The following is a 26,292-nucleotide window of genomic DNA, read 5'->3' as shown; positions in this document are numbered from 1 at the left end:
AAGAGTTCGTATTTCCAACGTCTTTTTTCCTTCACTTAATAGGCCAGGATCAAGTTAGAAAGCAATACAGACAATACCCAGGGTCTGTCTGACTCTGCATTACAATCCTCCCTAAAATAAAGCCACCAGCTGCTCCCCTCATTCAGATTATTTACCACCTTCATTTCCTCATCCTCCCACGATCTGTTGCAACACTATTATTCCAGGATTTGTTACACTCACTCCTATCTGTCTATTCAGAGCTCCGTCCCTCTAACACGTTTTCTCCTTATCTTAATCTCCTCCAGGGGCCTCTTTCCTCATGACGTTTATCTCAGACACACTGACCTTGTGTCTTCTCTTATATAACCATCCAATCTTCCCCTCGCACCCCTCCTGCTAACCTCATTCCTCTTTGCATGTACTAGTACTCCTGTGCCAGCAATACACAGACTATATAGTATAAGGTACTTCATATTTCTTCTAGTACATAGGGGGGAAATGCACATTAAACATATACTCGGAGTACACGTCTCTGGCGTCACGGTGTCTATACAGTGTCATCTTCTGCAAACTCATCCTCTTCTCACACAAACAAGCACCTTGTGTCCGCCTGGCAGCTGAGTGCAGCCTTTATGTCGCTGCATCACAGGGATTTTTTTGGGGGGAGGGGATGGGGCTTTTATAAATGTTAATCTTTTCTCTTACACTTCCTTTTTCTACCCTTCCGTGTTGTCTTTGTGACTCTACATCTCTTTGCTTTGCCAGCTCTTTCTGTCTCTCTCAGACCTTAGCTGTCTCTTTCCTCTCTGTGACAGCTTCCTTTCCTCTATCACACATCAGCTCAGTAGCTGATCTTTAGGTATGCAGTTGCTCCCCCTCTGACTCACCACTTGGTACATTCGTCACCAGTTAGTCTGCTGGTTCCTCACGGACTGCGGCTCGGGCAGTTCCATAGATTTACAGCGCAGAGGGGGAGACAGCCGGCTTTATGCAGCAGTTCTGGAACAGCTGTGTACGGTCAGTCCCAAGTACCGGGGAAGGATGGGGCTTGTGGGGGGAAAGGGAAAATGACGGAGAGGGGGCTGGAGGATACGGAGCAGTGCAAGGTAGACGAGGAGGAGGCAGTAGGAAGGTTGCATAGATAGTTGAGAGTTGGCCACAGAAGAGTACTATAGAGAAGAGAGGATTGGGGGTGCGCAGGACTGAACAAGAGCTCTGCAGAAAGGGGTGACTGCGATGTAGCACACCATAGACCAGATTATACTGTGACAGAACCGCAGGTGGGGATATACATCTGGACTAGGTGAGAAGGTAAACTACAGAATATTATTAAAGTGTGAATGCATAGGCCCATTGGATATGAAAAGAGGGATACTTGATTAGATTACTTTTAACTAGCACTAAGGAGAATCATGGAGTGAAAATAAGTATTAGAAATAAGATCAGAGTAGAAAGCTGATAAAAAATAAATGATTATTTTCTGTTTCTGTATAAGGCTGATGATGGAATTAGGGCATATATGAACTGTGTTTTAGGTATGGACGAGAGGACACTGATGTAAGAGAAACAGTGGTCACTGATACATTAGAATGAGCATAAACAGCGAAGCATCATACAGCACATAATGGACAGAACAAAATTGTAGGAAATTAATTGAAATAACCAAAATTAAGCATAAAATAAGAGAGGAACACTAAGGTAGGTATCATCTTGGAAGTAGGTAGCAGTGAAAAAGCAACAGAGAATTACAGCTACATATTCATTTGCTAAGACAAAATATTTGTAACATTCATAGATAGGTCTGTTAAAGATTTCCAAACTTCAGCCACTGTTGAAATGGTGTTCATTGAAGATTGTAAATAACTTAAAACAAAACCAAATGCCACAAAAATAAATGTTCACTATGGTAAAATCAGTACATACTACCAGTATATGGACAGTTATATTTGGGAGTATTATAGAAGCTTCATACTAGAGCCAATACAAGTCTAGTATAGTTATTAAGACAAAGAAGATAAAAATGTATTGTTATGTATATTACCATATGATAATGGATTACAGGTAATATAGCACACAAATGATGCTAATATTTGTATAATACACAAGAGATGCTAATATAAACTATTGTAAATAATATCTGTATCATCAGTGAGTTTGTATTTTATTACATCAGTGTTCATGTATTCTAAGGAATAATGCACACTTTACTGGAAATTATTGCAGACATTAGAAATCATCTTGGATTTCTATGACCTGTATAAAAACACAGGGTCCTACAGCCTTGTGCCTTTGTATGGTCACATAACTTCTTGGTAGTTTCTAATCGCCATATAATTTACAGTTACATTATCTCACATATAAACTCCAGTAAATGGTAAGTTTTGACTTATAATTCTGATGTCACTTCAGTGTTCAATAACACCCTTCTACTAAAAATTGCAATAGATATTAGAAGTCATCCTTGTGATTCATGACTGGTAAGGCCATCATTAGGTCATAGAATGATTAATAAAGCATGGCCTATAGCCTTGTGCCTCTATATTATAATTTTTATTATAATCCTTTATATAGAACCAACATATTACATAGCATAGTACATTAAATAACATATAACATGAAACAAGTTAAAGATGGCCCTGACCAAATAGCTTACAATCTAAGAGTTTGCTTTTATAGGAGTACAGAATTCCTCGTTAACTATTAATATCTTCAAAATTTACAGTATGTTCATTACCCTATATTCATTTACGATATGTGTTAGTATTTCTTGTATAAGTTATATTGCTGAAAATGTGGCTATATCCCTGAGTTCAGAGAATATAAACTTGTTCGTATAAAAAGAAAATCTATGGAGAATTACATATCTATCTTGTACAGTATTTTATATTAACTCATAGATCAAATTTTCATTCTTATTAGAGATAAATTCTATTCAGATTTTCGGCATTAAAAATAGTTCTTTGATGTGAAATATACACTTTTGCACAATGCATCTTCACAGTTTTTAATCTTTGCACGCATAGGCGAACTTTTACTTTATCAAAGGTATCTTTTGAGCGCAAAGTGTTCACTAGAGATGAGCGACATTTTCATAACTTCTGCAGTATATTCGCATCATTATGCATTTGGCTGTGAAATTGTGCACTTTTTGCTCTTTGGAATTTGGCCTTCAATGTTCTTAGTCCTAGACCTACAACACCGCACAGCAGAATGAATTGACTGTCGCTGTATCATCTTTAATCAGATAATACAGTCAGCGAAATGCAAACTTAAGCTGGGTACACACTACAGGTTTTTCACCCCATTATAGAGCCAATCACACAATAAACGACAGATAGGTCCGATATCGCATTAGTGTGTACGCTCCCACGATCATGTTTTATCGTACCAAAACATATCGCATTGTTTGATTTGATTTTATAACCAGACTAAAAATCTCTATAAGTGATGGAACAATGTCGGGCAAATCCTGTAGTGTGTATGCACTCATGACCAGCAGTGTAGGCAGATCTCCATAGAGTTTACAGAGTCACTTTTCAGCTGCTATTTTCAAAGATAACGCATCAGGAGAAATTTTCTGTAGTGTGTACCTAGCTTTACAAACAACATGGTCATTCTGTGGAATAGTGAAGCAAAAGCAGAACTTGAATTGTACTGCGCACCTCTGCGAAATGGACTGTTCCTTTGTGAAATTAGATTCACTCAGAATTTTGCAACAAATTTGCTCATCTCTGGCAAACACCTTGATGTGCTCTGCTTGGACCATCCAGATGCACCAGTGCAAAACCGACATGTTTTGCGACACGCCTCAAGTGCGCTTCATAAATGAGACCCTGAAGGGGAGATTCAGTTGCCGGCGATGTGGTGCGCGGACATCACCGCGATGAATGTTGTGCACATAAATGACCATTACAGTAGGAATCTCCTCTCAATTTTCCTAGGCACCTCTATAGGGTGCAAGGAAATTTGAGCGCCGATTTCTGTAAAATCTCCAATGCGAGGTATCCATAGATGTTCTGGAGAGACCTTGCCCCAAATTGATTCTCCCCCTATATGTTTTTGTGCCATTTTTTTACAGATAGAAAGTCTAGAAATGTATTTCAGTAACAGCAGTTGTCTATTTCAGATTTCCGTGGACCTCAGTACCACTTGCTACAGTCGGCCAAGTCTTTTTCTGGTACTCCTCATAGTTTAAAGCAGCTGAACCGAGAACTAAGAACATCCATGGAGGGGAAATATAAGGAAATAGCTGAGGTAGCAAATTTCTTATTACTAGTCCTCTAGTATCTTAATTTATTTCTACTGTTAGTCTCCTTTCTCATTCTGTTGTCTCCTTTTGTCATTTACCCAGTGTTACCTAGCGTTTTTGTTTCTCCCACAGGAACTCTTCAGTCGTTCCCTGGCTGACAGTGAGATGCGTTCTGCTCCATATGAGTTTCCAGAGGAGAGCCCCATTGAGAAGCTTGAGGAGAGAAGGCAGCGTCTGGAGCGACAGATAAGCCAGGATATTAAGTAAGTCCATTGACTGTGCTACAGCGAATAGAGACAAGCAAACTATGACAACGGTAGAATGGATAATCAATGTGAAAAACAACCTAAAAATGAAAGCTTCTATGAGTAATGACCCAAGAGACGGAGCCATTGAAGCCATATATAAAGTCTAAAAAAAATATTCATGGATTAATCATAAAGATAGTAGTGGAAGTAGAAGTCTGTGGGGAATGAGTAGAATAACAGAAAAGCTGCAAAACATCTGGAAAGTACTATAGGGATCCAATGAGTAATACAGGTGGATATAATACTAGCACAAATGAATTAATAAAGTCTTTGTTTTCTCTCCCTGCTATTTCACCCACTTAATGTTATTTTCCATGTTTCCCTTTCACTGTTTTTTTTCTAACTGTCCCAATCTATCCTTTCTTCTTCCATTGTTGATTTTTTCCATAGACTTGAGCCTGATATTTTACTTAGAGCTAAACAGGACTTTCTGAAAATTGACAGCAGCTCAGACTTACAGTGAGTTACACCTTTTTTTGTATTACGTAAATGGACACTTAATCTGTCTGTACCTTTTGCTCTATCTTTATAACTCACCTTCATTTTTGTAATTTCTTTATCAAACCCACTTCCTCATTATATTCCTCTTATTTTCTTTCCACCCTGCTGTTCTCTTTCTCAGGTTATACAAAGAGGAACATGAAGATTTAGTAGATCATTTCTCTAGTGAGGTTCTGCTTGAACGAGAATATCTGAGAGTGTCCATCTCGGGGGATGAGAAGTGTGGGGTAAGTGTGTGGGTTGGGTACGGTAGTGCGGCTACCACAAACCCGGCAAGACTTAACCCGACATGGATTTGCTGAACCTGTCATCCCCAACACAGCGCTAAATTTGACTGTTTAAAAAGCCGAAGTTTAACAATTGCAACGAATAAACATTAGTTGCAACTGTAGTATTTCTGGTGGTAAACGAGGCACCGCCTGTTCAGTGTGTTTCTACATTGTACAGGCGGCGCCTACTTGCATTATTCCTTCAACACCAGAAATAGTACCGTCGCCCTTAAAAGTGACGTCATTTAGGTGACCCGGCATGTTCATTCGTCGCAATTGTTAAACTTCTGCTTTTTAAACAGTCGGATTTAGCGCTCTGTTGGGGATGAGAGGTTCGGCAAATCCATGTCGGGGTAAGTCTTGTCGGGTTTTTGGCAGTTGCTCTAATGACTACCACCGAAGTGATAATATTATTGGATATTAAGGAGGGAATTCAAATAGCCGCGAGGAGTCCCTGGAACATCTGCGAAACACCTTCCAGCAGAGATTTCTACCGGAATTGCCTGCAATGTGCAGTGTTCGCCCTCCACATCGCCCGCAATTGAATCCCCCCTCCCCCAAGTCTAGAGAAATCAGGGGCACCAGAAGCTTATTCCAAGCAGTTTATTGTGAAACACAGTACAGTAAACTTACAAAATGAAAACCCAACTATGAATGATCATTTTAATAGTTGAAGACATCTGTTTATGGTATAATGAGTGACTAAAAGCTGGCTAATGCACATACTACAATAAGAATTTGTGAAGACATTCACCTGGTCACAGGTCAGCAGCTACAGGATTAAATATATGCACCGTGGAAATGTTGATGTAGGTATAAGGTTTAAGGTATTCCTTTTGCCATTAGACAGCTGTTTCAGTATTATTAGATACCATCAGAAAGAGCAGTAGTATCCTATGTAAAGAGGGGGTAGTGAATGAGTTCTCCACCCAAAATGTTTTTTGGGTGTGTATGCAGCATTTATTAAAATAAAAAAAAAGAATACTTACCATCCAGGTGGCTTTCTATAGCAGCTTATCAGTGGTTTCGTCTGTGTTCTTGGCCTGTCCGTTGTTGTAGTAAGATGCTTGGCTTACAGTGTAAAATAGCAACCCAACAATATTGAGACATCCTTTATGGGATGTCCCAAGATTTTGCTTTTAAAAATAGCAGGTTAAAACTGCAACATATCTTACACTGGGTCAACTTGCAAGTAAATCGTAGTTTGTCTTGGGTTGCTATGCAGGCCCTCCATAGTTTTGTATCTATTTTTTATTTCTATATTATATTTAACACACACTCAATTTTAATTACTTAGTTTAGTTCACAAAAAGGTCCTGAAAATCTTACATATATATTTGTTTGTTATATATTTGGTAGTAACTCTTTGTATCTTAGTAGTCCTTTAAAGGACTTAACTTTTTGAGAACTGAAAATGTTTGTCATAAAGTTGTGATCATGGGGGAAACTGTTTTCCCTATGCAAAACATATTTACAGTCAGTAGGTCTATTGGAGGACACAAACACTGAGCCAGTCTTAGGGGTAGATTTACTAAACTGCAATTTAACTAAACGGCATGTTTTCGTGTGATTTGATTTGTGGTTGGTAAACTGAATGATATACTGCATGATGTCAAATCGCATGAATCAAAACCGCAAGGTCTCAAACCAAGTTTGTGGCTTGGAGAACTTGCTGGGATAAAAAGCTTCTCATAGCAATTGGTGCTTTGCCAAACTTGAACTGCATGCTGTTTCAGCTATCTTGCCTGTGGAAATAAAGGAAAATAATGTCATAACATTCCCTAACAGCCCAGCCTATTCAGCATTTGAGGTCCTCTAGGGAAGGGATCTCGAAAAAATGATTATCAGTCCCCTTTACTTGGAGAGTCACGGCCCAATGCTGACTAGTACTGAGCCCCTTCTGGTACTTCTGGCTATTGGATACCAGGATAAAAAGGTAGAAACATAGTGCAACCTATGAGTGTTATTGCAAGATGGTGCTGGCAGAACTGCAAGCGCCAGCATGCACATGAGCACAAGTCCACTCATGCCCCCAGTGCTGTGAGGCAGAAGTGCTAGCCACTAAGTCACCATGCAGTTTGTGAAATGTAAAGAAGCTAATCAGTAAGCATCAACAAATGTCATATAATTCTAGCCTTATGGAAGTAGCCCACAATACCTCTTTTCCTCTCACCCTCATTGTTCCTGGGTTGTTCTAGATTAAAAATGGTCTATTGATGGTATTTGGCACTTGTGACAGGGCTTGTGACTACCATTGTCCTTGCCCATGACTTATTCTGCACACACTGAGGTAATTTCTGGATCACAAAATAGCCAATGTTCAGTGCAAAATCAATTCAAAATCAAATTTTTGTCCTGCCATACACCTCTGTTTGCTCAACTGCACCTAGTTTTTTGCGAAGGAGCAGAGCAAGATGGCTCCTTTTAGGGAAGAGTTGCATTGAGATAGGTCATTCCTTATAAAGTATGTATTAGATGCACAGCAGTGAAAAAACATGATTTCATAAAAATATTGAAATGAAAAATAGGTGTTGACAGTTAATTTTTAGAGGCTTTGAATTGCATGACCAATTTCACTGCACAAAATAATTTTGTAAAAGCTCAGAGATGGCTGTCTTCTGTTCTAGTCCTATTCCTGTGCTTTAAATGAAGCACACCTTGCACTTTCAATTTGTACTTCTGTGAAGAGGCACTATTCTAGATGCACTCTGAGCTACATTCATAATCAAAAGAGAAAGTACACACTCTTACAAATCTGTGTGTTTAGAAGACATCATTAACAATCATTTAGTCCTACAGCTGAATGGCTGAATAATCAATGGTTATGGCCAAGTGAAATTCCAGACCTCAAACCCATTGATATGCTGTGGCGGAAACTTAAGAGAACTGTGCATAAACTAGAAGTATTCACTAGCAATTTTTCAAAGAGCCACAAATAGCTACTAACAAGTACAAGTGGGCTGCAACCCAATTGAATTATGAGTGCAGTAATATATACTATATTGTACTGTATACACACATATACAAACATTGCTCTTCTCATATTTCTCCCATTGCTCCATTGTCTTGCTCCCTTTGCCACCATCAAAGCTCTTCCTTAGCCCACTCCTATCTCTCCCTTTGCCACCCTAATTTCTCTTTCATTTTCCTCCTCGTATCTCTCCCTTTGTCACCCTCATACCTCTCCATTTGTCACCCTCATATCTCCCTCATTGCCCCCTCATATATCTATCATTGTCCCCTCATATCTTTCTCATTGCCCCCTCATATCTCTCCCTTTGTCACCCTCATATCTCTCTCATTGCCCCCTCATATTTGTCATTGTCCTCTTCATATCTCTCCCTTTGTCACCCTCATATCTCTCTCATTGCCCTCTTTATATCTCTCTCATTGCCCCCTCATATTTGTCATTGTCCTCTTCATATCTCTCCCTTTGTCACCCTCATATCTCTCTCATTGTCCCCTCATTTACCCCCTCATATCTCTCTCATTGCCCCCTCATAGCTCTCTCATTGCACCCTTATATCTCTCTCATTGCCCCCTCATATTTGTTATTGTCCTCTTCATATCTCTTTCAATGTCTCTCATATCTCTCCTTGTCCTCCTCATACCTCTCATTGTCCCCTCATATATCTCCCTCTGTCAACCTCATGTCTCTCTTATTGCCCTCATATCTCTCTCCTTGTCCTCCTCATATCTCTGTCATTGTCCTCCTTATATCTCTCTCATTGTCCACCTCATATCTCTCTTATTGTCCTCCTTATATCTCTCTCATTGTCCCCCTCATATCTCTCTCATTGCCCCCTCATATCTCTCTCATTGCCCCCTCATGTCTCTCTCATTGCTCCTCATATCTCTCTCATTGTCCTCCTCATATATGTCTCATTGTCCTCCTCATATCCCTCTCATTGTCCTCCTTATACCTCTCATTGTCCCCTCATATATCTCCCTTTGTCATCCTCATATCTGTCTTATTGCCCTCATATCTCTCTCATTGTCCTCCTCATATCTCTCTCATTTCCCCCTCATATCTCTCTTATTGTCCTCCTTATATCTCTCTCATTGTCCTCCTCATATCTCTCTCATTGCCCCCTCATATTTCTCTCATTGTGCTCCTCATATCTCTCTCATTGTCCTCCTCATATCATCATCATCATCATTTATTTATATAGTGCCACTGATTCCGCAGCTTTGTACAGAGAACTCATTCACAACAGCCCCTGCCCCATTGGAGCTTACAGTCTAAATTCCCTAACACACACACACACACACAGACAGAGAGAGAGACTAGGGTCAATTTTGATAGCAGCCAATTAATCTCATATCTATCTCATTTGCCCCTCATATCTCTCTCATTGCCCCCTTATATCTCTCTCATTGCCCCTCATATATGTCTAATTGTCCTCCTCATAGCTCTCGCATTGCCCTCCTAATATCTCTTTCATTGCCCCCTTATATCTCCACCTTTCTCACCCTCACATCTCTTTCATTACCCCCTCATATCTCTCTCATTACCCCCTCATATCTCTCTCATCGCCCCCCTAATATCACTCTCATTGGCCCGTCATACCTCTCTCATTGCCCCCTTCATATCTCTCATTTGCCCTCCCCTAATCTCCCTTTGCCACCCTCATATCACTCTCATTGTACTCCTCATATCTCTCATTGCCCAATCATATCACTCTCATTGCCCCCTCCTATCTCTCTCATTGCCTTCTTATATCTCTCCCTTTGTCACCCTCATATCTCTCTCATTGGCCTCCTCATATCTCTCTCATTGTCACTCTCATATCTCTCTCATTGCCCCTCATATCTCTCTCATTGGCCTCCTCATATCTCTCTCATTATCACTCTCATATCTCTCTCATTGCCCCCTTCATTTCTCTCATTGCCCCCTCATATCTCCTTTTGCCACCCTCATATCACTCTCATTGTCCTCCTCATATCTCTCATTGCCCAATCATATCACTCTCATTGCCCCCTCATATCTCATTGCCTTCTTCTATCTCTCCCTTTGTCACCCGCATATCTCTCTCATTGGCCTCCTCATATCTCTCTTATTATCACTCTCATATCTTTCTCATTGCCCCTCATATCTCTCTCTTTGTCACTCTCATATCTCTCTCATTGTCCCTCATATATTTCTCATTGCCTCCTCATAGCTCTCTCATTGCCCCCTAATATTTGTTATTGTCCTCTTCATATCAGTTTCAATCCCCTTATATCTCTACCTTTCTCACCCTCACATCTCTTTCATTACCCCCTCATATCTCTCTCATTACCCCCTCATATCTCTCTCATCGCCCCCCTCATATCACTCTCATTGGCCCATCATACCTCTCTCATTGCCCCCTTCATATCTCTCATTCTCTCCCCATTTCTCCCTTTGCCACCCTCATATCACTCTCATTGTCCTCCTCATATCTCTCATTGCCCCTCATATCTTTCTCTTTGTCACTCTCAAATCTCTCTCATTGTCCCTCATATCTCTCTCATTGCTCCCTCATATCTCTCCCTTTGTCACCGTCATATCTCTCCCTTTGTCAACCTCATATCTCTCTCATTGTCCTCCTCATATCTCTCTCATTGCTCTCTCATATCTTTCTCTTTGTCCTCTCATATCTCTCTCACTGCCCCCTCACATCTCTCTCATTGCCCCCTCATATATGTCTAATTGTCCTCATCATAGCTCTCTCATTGCCCCCTCATATCTCTCTCATTTCCCTCCTAATATCTCTCTCATTGCCCCCTTATATCTCTACTTTTCTCACCCTCACATCTCTTTCATTACCCCCTCATATCTCTCTCATTACCCCCTCATATCACTCTCATTGGCCCGTCATACCTCTCTCATTGCCCCCTTCATATCTCTCATTGCCCTCCCCATATCTCCCTTTGCCACCCTCATATCACTCTCATTGTCCTACTCATATCTCTCATTGCCCAATCATATCACTCATTGCCCCCTCCTATCACTCTCATTGCCTTCTTATATCTCTCCCTTTGTCACCATCATATCTCTCTCATTGGCCTCCTCATATCTCTCTCATTATCACTCTCATACCTCTCTCATTGCCCCCTTCATATCTCTCATTGCTCTCCCCATATCTCCTTTTGCCACCCTCATCACTCTCATTGTCCTCCTCATATCTCTCATTGCCTTCTTATATCCCTCCCTTTGTCACCCTCATATCTCTCTCATTGTCCTCCTCATATCTCTCATTGCCCAATCATATCACTCTCATTGCCCCCTCATATCTCATTGCCTTCTTATATCCCTCCCTTTGTCACCCTCATATCACTCTCATTGTCCTCCTCATATCTCTCATTGCCTTCTTATATCCCTCCCTTTGTCACCCTCATATCTCTCTCATTGTCCTCCTCATATCTCTCATTGCCCAATCATATCACTCTCATTGCCCCCTCATATCTCATTGCCTTCTTATATCCCTCCCTTTGTCATCCTCATATCTCTCTCATTGGCCTCCTCATATCTCTCTCATTTCCCTCCTCATATCTCTCTCACTGCCCTCTCATATCTCTCTCATTGTCCTCCTCATATATGTCTTATTGGCCTCCTCATAGCTCTCTCATTGTCCCTTCATATATGTCTAACTGTCCTCTTTATCGCTCTCTCATTGTCACTCTCATATCTCTCTCATTGTCCCTCATATCTCTCTCATTGCCCCCTCATATCCCTGCCTTTGTCACCTTCATATCTCTTCCTTTGTCACCGTCATATCTCTCTCATTACCCCCTCATATCTCTCTCATCGCCCCCTCATATCACTCTCATTGCCCTCCTGCACACTAACCTTTAGTTTATTTTAGTTCCAATGCTGCTCAGACAGGAAGTGAACACACTTTCTCTCTGACCACAGGATTGTGGGGGATTCTGCCTGATGTCTCCTCAGAGTGCTTAGACATTGCTCTGAGAAAACTGTTCAGTCATGTTAGCCACATGCATTTTAAAATGCCTGAGGCTAATATCTGTCTCAGGGCTGCAATAACAGCCGAAGTGGGCTGCATAATTAGTACCACTGGCATAAACAAATAACCTCAAACACCAGTGAATTGAAGCAGTGTTATAAGAAGGACTGAGACAATTCCTCAAGTACAATGTACAAGATTGATAAACTCATACAAGCAATGAAAACTTGGGGGTTGGTATTTGATGTGATGTTTATACATTTGCATAGGGCGCCTCTCCCAACTAATCATCATCATCACCATTTATTTATATAACGCCACTAATTCCGCAGCGCTGTACAGAGAACTCACATCAGTCCCTGCCTCATTGGAGCTTACAGCCTAAATTCCCTAACATACAGAGAGAGAGAGAGAGAGAGAGAGACTAGGGTCAATTTGATAGCAGCCAATTAACCTACCAGTATGTTTTTGGAGTGTGGGAGGAAACTCACATAAACATGGGGAGAAAATACAAGCTCCACATAGCTAAGGCCATGGTTGGCAGTCAAGCTCATGATCCCAGCGCTGTGAGGCAGAAGTGCTAACCACTAAGCCACCATGCTGCCCATGTCCAACTGCAGGGTAAACCATCTAGATGCTTCATTGCAGTTAGGTGTTCACAAAATGCTCTTCTTAAATGACCTCCTGTGTTCGGAACATGGCCCAAAAGCAATTTTTTTCTGTACTTGACATTAGCACCATTCAGGATATATTTGTAGAAAAGTATTAATTGTGATATCAACCGGTATATTTGTGAAAGCGAATCACTAGTAAGTCTTTCACCTTCTTGTAATGAAGACCCTTTTTATGGTGAACTCCCAATATACTGTATTTCCCAATAATATTGAGTGTCAGTTGTGTCCATGCTGATACGCTTAAATGATCTTCTTTCCTGTCACAAGGAGTCATTATGATTTGTAAAATGGTTAACAGGGAGTCTGGAATGAAAACAGGGAAGTGTGAATCAGAAATCACTGCACAGTTAGAATTTTAAAAACACAAATTTTTTCACAATTTACAATTTCTAGCTAAATTCAATTGCAGCAAACAGAATTTCTGGGGTTTTATGCACCTCTAGCTTGAAGCAAGAGTATGCCTTTTTGACTTAAGAAAAATCATTTGTTGTGGAAAATGTCCAATGGAAGTTTATCCCATTGTTCCCTAAATACATTTTGTGTTAAGGATTCCCCCAAATCAATGAAGGGGCACTGAAGGTTCCCATGCAAGTTGCAATTCAGACCAATAAGTCCATTTTAGGCCCAGGTGGAAGGTGCAATTTACCACATTGGCAAACCCATATTGTGCTGTAGGCAGCGCTAATTTAAAATGTGTAGACAGATGTAGAGTTGGGAGGGTGGGTGGGGTTTTAGCTCAACTCTAAATTGCATTGTAAAAATAAAGCGGCCCAGAATTTGTGTGCTATATGCAAAGGCAGGAAGCATTTTCCCTGCATGAAAAAACAATATGCATTTGCACTACTTACATCGCAACATGGATTTTCCATGTACAATTTTGCACCTTTTTTGCATATTTTTGATTCTAACTTTAAATGAGGCTTAAAATGTCCTCCAGTCTATATATCACATCACGACTAGTGGATATTGTGCTCAGACAACGACCATGATGTTACCATCTATGCAATTACTGTCTAATGGGCCACTGGTGTTCAGCTTGCGTGTCAAAGGGCTGTACATATCCAATTTGGTCACACATATCATGGGACTATCTTTATTCAATTTTCTACTTAGCAATTTTCCTCACTTCTAAACTTTTCCTGTCACTCTGACAAAGGGAAGTGGTGGCAGAAACATTCAGAACAACATGTTCCGTACCTTACAATTGTTAACACTTCTATCATAATGTTATGGATATTATGGAAAATCCAGACAATGTCAACATTTTGCAAATTAATTTTGGCAAGTTAAATAAAGTATAGGTATATTTTAAGAATGATTTATATTTCTCCCATGTTGCTCTGAAAGTTTCAGAATATTTTATACTATCAAATAGAATGTACCTTCTCTGACTTATTTTGCAAAATATGTGCACAATTTATGAATAAAAGGCTGCTATATTTTGGAACAAATTAAGGCTGGTACTTTAGGATTTTGTACCATGAAATCATAGCGCACATAAGCACAATCTATGTCCACTACATACTTGACATTTTTTTTTTATCTAGTATTTTTTTTTTCGTTCTTGTTTTATATTTTTGCCTGATTGTATAGAGTAGCATCTGAGTGTTGTGTCCATCTGCCATCCTGATACTTTATATGCAGGTGCCATTCACAGACCTGTTGGATGCAGCCAAGAGTGTGGTACGGGCTTTGTTCATTCGTCACAAGTACATGAATCTGTCCATGCAAAGCTTTTGCAAGACCACTGTCCAACACTTGAAGAAGCTCAGTGATAAGACTCTGGACAGTCCACTTCAGGAAGACTGGGCTGACACCCCTGTGGCTGAAGGTAAATAGTCATACAATTTGGGAATTGCAGCCATGACATCTATACATGTTGAATTTAATGGCTATATTTTATATAAAATGAAGCTGCCACGTTGTATATTCTATTTTCACAGATGCTCCAGTGCACCCTCCCTTCTCTGACAAGCATCCATATGAAGTGTGTGACTCCAGCTCCATGCCCCCTGACCTGGGCTTTGGGCTGAAGATGGTAGATGGTGTGGTTTATGTGTACACAAAGCCTGATGTCACTGACAGGTAAGGATTACATATATATATCTATATCTATATATATATATATATATATATATATATATATATATATATATATACATATATATACCTATCTATCTTGAACCATAAAGTCCATTTTGTCGTTTTCTTGTATACCTAAATTAGTTTTAATAGACCCACATTGCTAGTAGAACCCTCTTCCTATACTGTTATGTTGATTTGATAGTCAATCTAGCAGAATGTATCTAATGGTATCTGGATGTGAATCGTTCAACTTCACTGCTTTTGAACCTTCTGCTGGTAGTTCACACAATAAATTACATGGTGTTGGTGTTTTACCTGTGCAGGGTCCGGCATACTATTCCCTTCCCCCTGCAGACTGAAAGGCTCTGCACTTCAAGGTACCATTAGATACACAGTGCTTGGGAGTGTATTAAACCAACAAGGCAATTTTGGCAGTGATTTCTATTGTCAGAACTGTCCCTTTTGTCAATTAGGACTATTGAAAAAAAAGTCAATTTCCTTTAAACTAATACTACTGTATTCCATGTTACCCTATACTACTGTAGACTCAAGTTATCCTCCTAAACTGTGCCTCACATTTCCATTGTGCCTGATAGTTCCCTTTCCCCTCTGCCACTTCTGCTGCATTTGCTATGTCATCACAATTCACTGTCATGCTTTTTCTTTCAGGAGCACAGAGCTAGATCTTCCCTATCCGGATCTCCAGGAATTTATAGCTGATATGAATGTACTGATGTCTCTTATTATCAATGGCCCCATGTGAGTAGCTTAGAGAAATGGAGAAGAGGACACATGACTCAATTATAAAATAAAGTGTTCTTGTTCATGGAGAGTGTGTCACGTGCCGTTAGGAAACACAACTGTTCACAGTTGTGCCCCCACTGTCTCCCACCAGTTGTCCATGTTCCAACAATTTCTTGTTTTTAGATATATGGTATTCACTTTACTTTGCCTTTTTAGTTTCCATCTGATACTCTTGTTGAATCTTTTTTTGTGTGCGTTGCCATCAGACTTTCCTCTGCTTTGCTACTGTCATCTCCATCTTCCTTTTTCTTTTGAACTTAAATGCCCCACAGTAAGTCATTTTGCTACCGTCGGCTGCAGTACCTGAGCTCTCGTTTCCAGATGCATGTTCTGCTCAATGAGATGAAGGAGTTAGCTGCTCAAAAGAAGGTGCCTCACAGAGACTTTTACAACATACGTAAGGTGTGCACATTTCTAACCTCTAACCTTTACCCATTGAACCAGAGTATAGCAAACTACTTAGCTTGACCTTTTCTCTTAAAGGTGGACACACATATTCACGCAGCATCCTGTATGAACCAGAAGCATCTGCTACGGTTTATTAAACGGGCTATGAAAAAAAATAACAAAGAAATTGTGTATGAGGAGGGGGGAAAAGAGCAGACACTACGCCAAGTCTTCCAGAACATGAACATAACAGCATATGACCTCAGCGTGGACACTCTGGATATGCATGCGGTGAGATAGAGACTCAGTCATGAAAATTACTTAAGCTGGCTACATACAGTGAGATATTTCTTGCTGCAATGTTACCAGCAATATTTAACTGGTATCACAGTATCTGGCCCCCAATGTCCAATAGTAATCATATTGAAACTGATTTAATCATCATGTTGGTAAATATGGCCAGAGCAAGAATGCTTTTGCCCTGTGTGTGCTACGATCGCAACAGACTCCAGTGGTGCTGGAATAGATATGGCTGATTGACTGGTGCACCGCATCTCGTCTAAATTGAACACCTATGTTTGTGGCCAAACAATGCACACCAGACTTCTTGTATAAAAATATTTCAAAAGTCCCGCGTGGGAGCATTTCAGAAGTAAAAAAAGCCTAATAAAAGATGTAAATTGTTTGCAATTAACACATAAAGTTACATACAATGACAACAGTTCTACATTCTGTAGTTGTATGCAGACTTTTACAGATACAGTTGTAAAGTGCTGCAGAATATGCTGGCGCTATATAAATAAATGTGATTGATGATGATACATTAGAGAATCTGCTGTATCATTTGGATAGCAGTTCAGGCTCTCACATTCATATGTGACTGCAATGAGGCAGTTTTTATTTGAGGCTTAGGCTGGACTACTTTGTGAAAATCTTATATTTGCCCATGTAAGGAGATTCATCCCCACACTAACAAAGACATAAAAGGACACATGGAAATGTAGTAATATTGTATGTAATGTCATCCATTTGCTTGTGGCACTGCAGATTGTTAATTATGCTTTACTTAACCCATTAATGCCCTCCCAATGCCTTTTTTACTTTGTGCGGACATGGGCTGCTGTCAGTGACAGCCCGGCCCTACTGAGATCATTTCTGCACAGCATTGAATAGAATGCTGTGCAGTGTGTACTGAATGTTGTGCATCCTGTTTTTCCCCCAGTGAATAAACGATCACTGCTCCCGTCACACCAATGCAGGAGAGAGAGTTACTTCATCTAAAAAATTCCAGATTAGCTCTCAGTAAAAAAATAAATAAACTGTTCATGTCAACTTTAACTGCAGCTCAATTTGTAGCCAACGAACAGTTGCTGTAAAAATGATAATATACTTTTGTTTTCCCTCAAATACAATTCTAACTTACCGAGGGACATTTTATTAAAAAATATTAGAGGTTAAAAACTTTTCTCTTTCATCCTTCTGGGGGACACTGCTACCATGGGGTTGTAGTTTGGGAGTGAGAGAGTTGGCACTTAACTAGTTAGCTTGTTACTTGTGACCTGCTGACAGACCCCTCCCCTCTGCAACCCCCCTGTAGCTCCACAGTGTAGATTAAGTGCCCAAGGAGTTTGGCTTACTTCTTAACTGTTGGTGTAAATTAGTAAGGTTTCTCTTTTCCTTTCTTCATTTTTTGTTTGTTTGTTTTAAGATAGAATATATCACAGGCTGCTTAGTGTGCGATTAGTATCGGCACACTGTTAAAAAAAAGAAAAAAAAGAAAAGAAAGGCAGCAGACTGTGTAAGAGAATATGGCCACAACCACGTTCTCCCCTCAGAGGGGGGGAGGGAATTTAGGTAATTTATTTACATCAAGTATTAAGTAGTATGGCAGCAAGACTCGATGGTGCACTTATATTAAAGAAGTGGCGTACATCGGGGGGCTAAGAGAGAGACGGATGAAGCACAGAGGAGTGGAGCTGGATTTTGGAGCCCCTCCCCCACATAAGAGGGTGCGATGGTATCGCCTAAGGCACCAAGATCTGCCCGGGACAGTATCTGCTTCACTGCTGACCTAGACTCCTCTAATGCTGCAGATTTGTACTAGTCTAGGAAGGCTAAGTGCCAAGTATATATATATATATATATATATATATATATATATATATATATATATATATATTGTTACTAATATACTAATATCCATTCTGTTATACAGTATTGATATATGATATTGCCTTTTTAAATAGCAGCATATTCAAGAGGAATATGCTGCATCACAGAGTTGGCTGGGACACAATACAATAGCATACAACATGTACAGTAGCAAGATACATCTTTTGACTGATAGAGATTAGATAGTATCTTTTATAACCTTTCTTTCTTGTGTTGTGTAATTGGCAACTGTCTCTGTATATTCTATTTCTGTGATTGTTTTTTCCTTTTATAATGTCTGATAAAGGGAAAGCACCAAAAGAAAAATACTTTGCTTGCTGAAAATGTAAGGTAAAATTGCCAAATGTACAGCATGACCCGGGGGCGCTTCATAGATATTTGGGATGCCTACTTGCACATCCCAATATGGGAGGGACATCAGTCCCTACTTCACTTTACGATAGGAGCCTCCCACTACCAGTTCAGGGCCCACCCATTTGGTCTCTAGTCAGCGTAAAGAGTTTTCACAAAGGTCATGTCGGTGATGGCCAGCTGTCTTCGTTCCAGGGTGTTCAGAATAGTGCCCTATCTGAACGATCTTCTCATCAAGGCGGCATCTGCTCATCTGTTGAGTCATCATCTGAATGTTGCAATCAGGATGTTAGAGTCTCACGGCTGGATCTTAAATCTAAACAAGTCTCAGTTAATCCCTTGCCAAAGGATGATATTCTTGGGTCTTATGGACACCAGGGAACAGAAGGTGTTCCTTCCCGAGGACAAAGCCCGAGCCATTCAAATCTTGACGACCCGGGTCTTGTCACAGCGCAATCCTTCCATGCTCCTCTGCATGAAGCTCCTAGGGAAGATGGTATCGACATTCGAGACTATCCCTTACAGAAGATTCCACTCCAGACTGTTTCAGTGCGATCTTTTAAAGAAGTGGTCAGGGTCTCACATCAGATTGGACTCCTAGCCTGTCTGTCTATCAAAGGGGACCTGGTCGTCCCTTCACTGGTGGAGAGTTCAGGACCATTTGATAGTAGGCAGGTCGTTTATTCCAGAGTCCTGGATAATTGTCACGACAGACTCCAGTCTTCAGGGCTGGGGGGGCAGTGACCCTTCATCTTTGCCTCCAGAGCCTTTGGTCACAATCAGATGCTTCACTTTTGATAAACATTCGGGAGTTGAAAGCTATGTTAATGGCACTGAGGGGGCTCAGGCTCTTCTTCAGGGGTTCCCAGTTTGCCTCCAATCCGACAATGCCACGGCAGTGGCATAGGTCAACAAACTGGGGGACCAAGAGTGCCAGGTCAATGTAGGGGGCAACTCAGATCCTGGAATGTCCGGAACTATTCATTCCATCGCTTTTTGGCAGTATTTATGCCAGGCATGCTAAACTGGGAAGCAGACTTTCTAAGTCGAGACAGTATTGCCAGGACAATGGTCTCTCCATCCGGAGGTCTTCCAGATGCTTGTTCGCAGGTGGGGTCTTCCGGACCTGGACCTCATGGCGTCGAGACACAACCTACAGGTTCCCAGGTTCAGCTCAAGGGCCAGGGATCCCTGGTGGTGGATGTATGGATGTAGACGTCATGACAATGCGCTGGGAGTTCAGGCTGGGATACTTATTTCTCTCAATCCCAGTTCTTCCACGCATTCTCAGGAGGGTCAGGCAGGGAGGTTGGCCAGTAATACTAGTGGCGCCCGAATGGCCGCACAGTGTTTGGTTCGCAGATATTCTGTCCATGGTGGTCGGTCAGGGGTTTCGGTTACCTCTTTGCGACGACCTTCTCCTTCAGGGACCGTTTTGACACCAGGACCTTCCTCAGATGGCTTTAGCAGCATGGCTGTTAAAGTCAGCCTCTGGAGATCAGAAGGGTTCTTTACCACCTGGTCAGGAAACCTATTTCTGCTCGTATCTACCACAGGATTTGATGAAACTAAATTCAGTGGTGTGAGAGTAGAGACAGCCATACTGTGACTTTTAATCTTCCTCGTCTTATGGCTTTTCTACAGCATGATCTTGAAATGGGCCTCCGGTTGGGTTCCTTGAGGGTTCAGGTGTCGGCCTTATCAGTCTATTTTCAGTTACGGTTGGCGGACATGCCAGACATAAGGACTCTTCTTCAGGGGGTGTTGCACATTCAGCCTCCCTATGTACCACCCACTGCTCCATGGGACCTTAATTTGGTACTTTCAATGCTTAAGTCTCCTCCTTTTGAACCTTTGCAGGCAATGGATCTGAAATTCTTAACATGCAAGGTGGTTTTTCTGCTAACAATTGCCTCAGCTCGTAGAGTGTTGGAACTTGGAGCTCTGTCATGCAGGGAACCATATCTTATTTTTCATGATGATAGGGTGGTCCTTCTTACTGTTCCATCCTTTCAATATAAGGTTTATCGGGGTTCCACTTAAACTAAGAAATTGTACTTCCAGTTTTTCAGGAACGTTCTACTCCTTCTCGAGATAGCCAGACAGAGGTTTTGGATGTGGTCAGGGCATTATGCATATATACCGTATTTCCCCATGTATAAGGTGCTCCCATGTATAAGACGCACCTCAATTTTGGCCCCGAAATTTGAAAAAAAAAATATTACGGTAGCTGTCAAAAAGGGCAGGGAGAGTGTACTGCCCGACTGCTCTGATCACAATCAGCCGGGCAGCACACTCTTCCTGCAGGTCCGTTCGGCAGAGACAGACAGGCGAGTGTGCTGGCCGGCTGACTGTGATTGTGATCAGAGCAGCCAGCCAGTACACTCTCCCTGCAATCGCCGCCCCATCGCGATCCCTGCTGCCACTGTACCGCTGCCCCCCTCCTGCTGGATGCGCGCATACCGCTGTACCGCTGCCCCCCCCCCTTCCTGGATCCCCGCATACTACTGTACCTATGCCCCCCTCCACCTGGATGTGCACATACCGCTGTACAGCTGCTCCCCACCTGCTGGATGCGCGCATACCGCTGTACCGCTGCCCCCCTCCTCCTGGATACCCGCATACCGCTGTACCGCTGCCCCCCTCCTCCTCGATCCCCCCTGCTGCCACTGTAATGCTGTCCGTACCCCCCGCATCCCCGCTACCCCTGTATAAGATGCACCCAGGTTTTAGACCCAAAATTTTTGGGAAAAAGGTGCATCTTATACATGGGGAAATACGGTATTCATCGAACCGCACACATTAGATGTTCAGATTCTCGTTTTCTACTATATGATAAAGTAGAAGGAGCACCCCAAGTGTTAGAAAATAATTATGGGTGTCATTTAAACTTATTTCTGGACTATTTATATGTAATTTAGATAAAATAAAATACCTTATCTGTGATAAAAAAAACATGTAAAGTTCACTGAAAACCTAAAAAATAAAAAAGTTTTTATTTTAACCATTACATAGTAAAATGTTAAAATATGTCTGTCTTGTCTATAATATGATGCCTACCTCTGCTTCCACACTAGGATAGAAATACCTTCCATCGCTTTGACAAATTTAACGCCAAATACAATCCAATTGGTGAGTCCACCCTGAGAGAAATCTTTATCAAGACAGATAACAAGGTGTCTGGAAAATACTTTGCCCACATTATCAAGGTAAATATTAAAACTCTAGTGCAAGAGTAAAATGAACCTTATGTAGATATAGTGGGGAATGAGAAAAATACAAATGAAAAATGAAAATGGATTTTTCTTTACATTTTGCTGCATGTATGACGATGGTTACCTGGATTATGGGCTGTTTCTTTCAAAATAAAATATGAAGTCAATGAGGCCAAATGGCAAAAATCCAGGGATGTGCACAAAGCACTATGAATAGAAATGATTAGTCAGAGCCAATGTCGGAATATTGCCATATATTCAGAGTGAAAAAAAGTTGTTCATTATTTTTGATATAGGTCTGTAATTAGAGCTTCTAACTTTACTGTTGGTATCTGTGATGTAAATCCATCCATATGACAACAGTACAGGATTATTGTCACTATACAGGCAATCTGATGCTCTACAAACAGTCAATAATGCACTAGCAACTATGAAACTGTGTTAGTGTGTTTACAAAAATTACATCCATACTGATCTTTAGCCAAGGTACGTAGGTGCGCTTTCCGTGATATCACAGTCTGGCGGAATTTGCAGAACTAAATTAGGATAACCCATGCTGTATCTTCAGTGTAATGAGATTTTTGCTGCAACCATATGAGCCTACGGTCCACAGGCAGTAATGGGTGGAACACATATATTTTGTGGACTAGGTAAGGGTACAGGAACAACTAGATTAATGTAAAATAATGCTTTAGAGAATCTAATCTAATATCAGATTTACAATACGGTTATAAGTAGAATATTCCTATAATGGGTTAACTGGATTGCTGGTGCATTGAAAAGCCTATTCAGCTGAGGGACAGTTCACCAGTGTATGTTGGTAGGAGTGATCTTGACCAGTTTCGTAGCAAAAATGGCACTTCATCGGGATAGGATAAAACTAAGGTAACATAGCAGCATCTCCAAGCTTATGTTTAAGTAGTGGATAACATAGGAAATCTCGAGGGTCTCAGGATACATTCAAGGTGTGCCACTTTATGTGGCTAAACTTAAATCATTTATAGCTTTTCCCAGCTAAAATAATATTGGGGACCACTAACAGAAATAATTCCATTTCCACGTTAATTATTTTTACTTTTAATACATGTTAAGGATAATTTGAAATTCATACTTTTTGTCCTACTTTACTTTGAAGTTATGTGAATTCATACAGTCCACATTAAAAATATATAATTAAAGACAAATGTTTTTTGATTGCTCAAAATGTAGTTGCAGAAGCAGTTAAGCTAGTGCCTTTGTTCAGGGTCGTACACATAGTGTCTCAGTGCGGCGGTAGCTCTGTGTGAGCTGTGGTTTAGTGATTGCAGCTGTACTGCACATTACAAATAGAGTTAACCGAAGTGCTGATAGTACACATAGGTGTCAGAGTGAATGCTGGAAAGAACATGGACGCAAGACAATTGTTGACGTCTGTCCAACTCTCACTACGCTCGAGTCCTATTTGCAATGTCTGGTTAAGATGCATTCACCAAGCAATAGGTGCAGCTCAGCCTAATCGTACCATGGGGTGCAGGGGAAACAGATATATATTTGAAACTGCAAGGTAACATTATCCACTGCATCAGAATAATATGAGCAATGTTCAGCTAACAAGAGCATTCGCCAAATTCTGACTAATGCTTTATCTTCAAATGATCACTCCTTTACACACTCATAGAAACATTCCCTGCTTAAAGAAAGTGTGAGTATTTTTTTAGTGTTTAGTGTTTAGTGTACACCATCATCAACTATTCTCCATTAAAAGAATGATTATGTGATGGTGACATATTTATGGGTATGTAGTAAACAGCTATTGATGTTGGAATATGATAGCAAGTTGCTATAATTAAATCTTGGCTAGCCTGAATCATACTACTGCTCAATACACATGAGATGTGTTTACGGGAGTTGTACCTTTTGTACGTGTTATGCCACTTGATATGTTTTTAGCAAAGTGTTCTATTTAACAACTTGCCACATCCACCACATGTACATATAATTTGGCTGCACGGTAGCTCAACATTTTTTTGCAAAAATCTTTAAAAAATAATGACATTTGGAATTAAAAATATTAGCGAAAGTAGTGGCTTTCAGCTCAGTAGTCCAGAGATATAATTATAGATCTTTTAAAGTAAGTGTATTCCTTTCTACCGTATTGTAAATATGTCTACTTCTCTACCAAAATAAGAAATGTCAACATATAACATATATATAATAATAAATCCTATTGAAAGCACATATTTAATTGTGGTGCACATAAATCCAGCAAACATCCTGATCTCCATTAATTATTCTCTTCTTCACTTTGCTGAGAAATAAAGACGATGTGTGAGGGATGTGTAAGGGTGGTTTTTTTCCAATTAAATTTAATTAAACCCGTGCCTGTGTATTATCTACATTATTCCCTGGTGTGCTACAGGTCCCCCAAGAGCTAGCATCCCTGATAACAATAGGAATGCTGATGCTTGTAGTACTACAAGCTCCAGCATGCCCAAACACTTAATGGTAGCATCAGCATGCTGCGACCTGTAGTGCACCATGGGCAAAAAATAGTTTTCTACATTTATTATCAGGGTTAAAAAAATATTAATGTTTTTTTTTGGGGGGGGGGGGGGCTTCACATCGTTTTTATTTTCATTTAACTATCGACTACTGGGCCTCCTGTGACTGATACGCTTGAAGCATATCAGACGCTAGCAATGTAAGATAAGCTTTAAGTGTATCTCATGAAATGTACGTGATTTGCGTCCTATTCAGAGTGGCATGTATCTTTAGATGTGTGCGGTTCAGAATCCTAAGTAAATTACTCTTACGTTGTAAGTTCAAAACCATAGTGGTAGGTTAATTGTCTTCTGACAAAATTGTCCTGGTGTGTGCAGATTGATTCAATATTCTCTGGAAACCACTACATAATCTATTTGACTGTGTGGGCCCCTCTCCCTTAGAAGAAAGCACAAAGACGCTTCACAAACACCACAGGGGCACTGTTTAAATAGTTAAATCAGTATTTTTTTCGCTGTTTTTTATGCCTAAAGTATTTCGGTATACTGATGCCAGTATACCCATGGCTGCCATAGCATGCTGGAACGAGGATGAAATTTTTTGCATATTACTCTTAATCTCAGTGATAAGTTAAAACAATACATTTAATCAAAGAAAGAGGCACCTATCTAATAACATGTCAACAGGCATTTTAATATAAGATATAAAAAAATTATGTGGACTGTGTTTTGATTGGATATGGGTGCAGGTTTTTAATTTTTTGTTTTTATGCAAAACCTGCACCCATGTCCTACCAACAAACACAGTCCACATACCCAACACACAACGGGACTATAAAATCACTGACACATTCCCATGTACATCCTCCAATGTGGTGTACATGATACAGTGTACAAGGTGCCCTGAGGGAATCTACATTGGATAGACCAAGCAGAAACTGCAATCCAGGATGAATCTACACAGACACACAATAAAGAAGACTCTGGACACTCCCATGGGTAAACACTTCTCTGGACCAGGACACAGTATGACAGATTTAAAAGTCTTAATACTGAAAGTTTTTTTTAGAATGACAAGAGGAGAAAAATCTGGGAATTCAAGCTGATAAGAACATTACAGCCATTGACTCAAGCACTCAACCTAACACCTGGATTTATGAACCACTACATAGACACACTTCACACCCCACAATAGAGTGACTCCAGATCTCTGGACTCCTAGGACTTTCACTCTTCCATCCGTAACGAAAACCCCCGTTTTATTACTTTAGCTTATCTTAATGATGTATCCCCCTCTCTGTACAAATTGCTTGATGTAACATCTCTTAAATGTTGTGCCCTTTTCTCAGTCATTCATTTGTAAACTTGCCTGATGAAGGGGCCTCTGTGCTCTGAAAGCTAGCAAATATAATCATTTCTTTTGGTTAGCCAATAAAGGTATCAGTCCTATAATACTTTTGTCTTTTTTGACACAAAAGTATTTAACATTAAATATAAGATAAACAAATGTTACAAGCTATCACAAACAAGTCTAACATCAACACATTGGAAGGGGGTGAAGGCCACCTGTTGCCATCAGTGCCCTAGGGAAGTCAGCCCTGTTTTATGACAGGGGGACCCCATACTGTGGTTTTCCCTGTTATGGGGTTGGAGGAGTCCATGCTGATGATCATCATATCTTCACCAGCCCTCAGTCACCAGCAACAGATATGCTTACTGACAGGCATGACTACTTTTCCCTGCAGGTCTGCATCAGTTGAATTTGCGTGACATGCCCTTACTCCACGCGGGCTCTGTTAGACCGCCTCTGTCATCCCCCTTTCTGCCTCTCCAGTCATATTGAGGTGCAAGTGTCCGACGTGAGCAACTCTTCATTTGCGCATGTG

At 40.7% G+C, this 26,292-nt stretch overlaps 1 protein-coding gene across 7 annotated transcripts in view; it reads left to right on the top strand.

The window, feature by feature from the left end:
* The window catches only part of AMPD2 (adenosine monophosphate deaminase 2), an 85,370-nt gene that overhangs the window by 41,729 nt on the left and 17,349 nt on the right, over positions 1 to 26,292 (top strand). For 2 of the 7 annotated variants that reach the window (XM_075195950.1, XM_075195949.1), the window contains exons 2-11: positions 4,109 to 4,236; positions 4,364 to 4,494; positions 4,930 to 4,998; positions 5,162 to 5,267; positions 14,557 to 14,743; positions 14,856 to 14,997; positions 15,667 to 15,756; positions 16,074 to 16,203; positions 16,285 to 16,479; positions 21,789 to 21,920. In XM_075195950.1, coding sequence (XP_075052051.1) covers positions 4,109 to 4,236; positions 4,364 to 4,494; positions 4,930 to 4,998; positions 5,162 to 5,267; positions 14,557 to 14,743; positions 14,856 to 14,997; positions 15,667 to 15,756; positions 16,074 to 16,203; positions 16,285 to 16,479; positions 21,789 to 21,920 — 1,310 coding nt within the window. Of the gene's footprint in view, positions 1 to 231; positions 447 to 690; positions 1,000 to 1,073; positions 1,294 to 4,108; positions 4,237 to 4,363; positions 4,495 to 4,929; positions 4,999 to 5,161; positions 5,268 to 14,556; positions 14,744 to 14,855; positions 14,998 to 15,666; positions 15,757 to 16,073; positions 16,204 to 16,284; positions 16,480 to 21,788; positions 21,921 to 26,292 lie in introns of those variants that run through there. The other 5 variants (XM_075195955.1, XM_075195952.1, XM_075195954.1 and 2 more) reach the window with 5 other exon arrangements.

This window comes from Mixophyes fleayi, chromosome 2 (genome assembly GCF_038048845.1).
Source record: "Mixophyes fleayi isolate aMixFle1 chromosome 2, aMixFle1.hap1, whole genome shotgun sequence".
In the NCBI taxonomy this organism is placed as follows: Eukaryota; Metazoa; Chordata; class Amphibia; order Anura; family Limnodynastidae; genus Mixophyes; species Mixophyes fleayi.
This window is presented reverse-complemented; position numbering and strand designations above follow the sequence as displayed.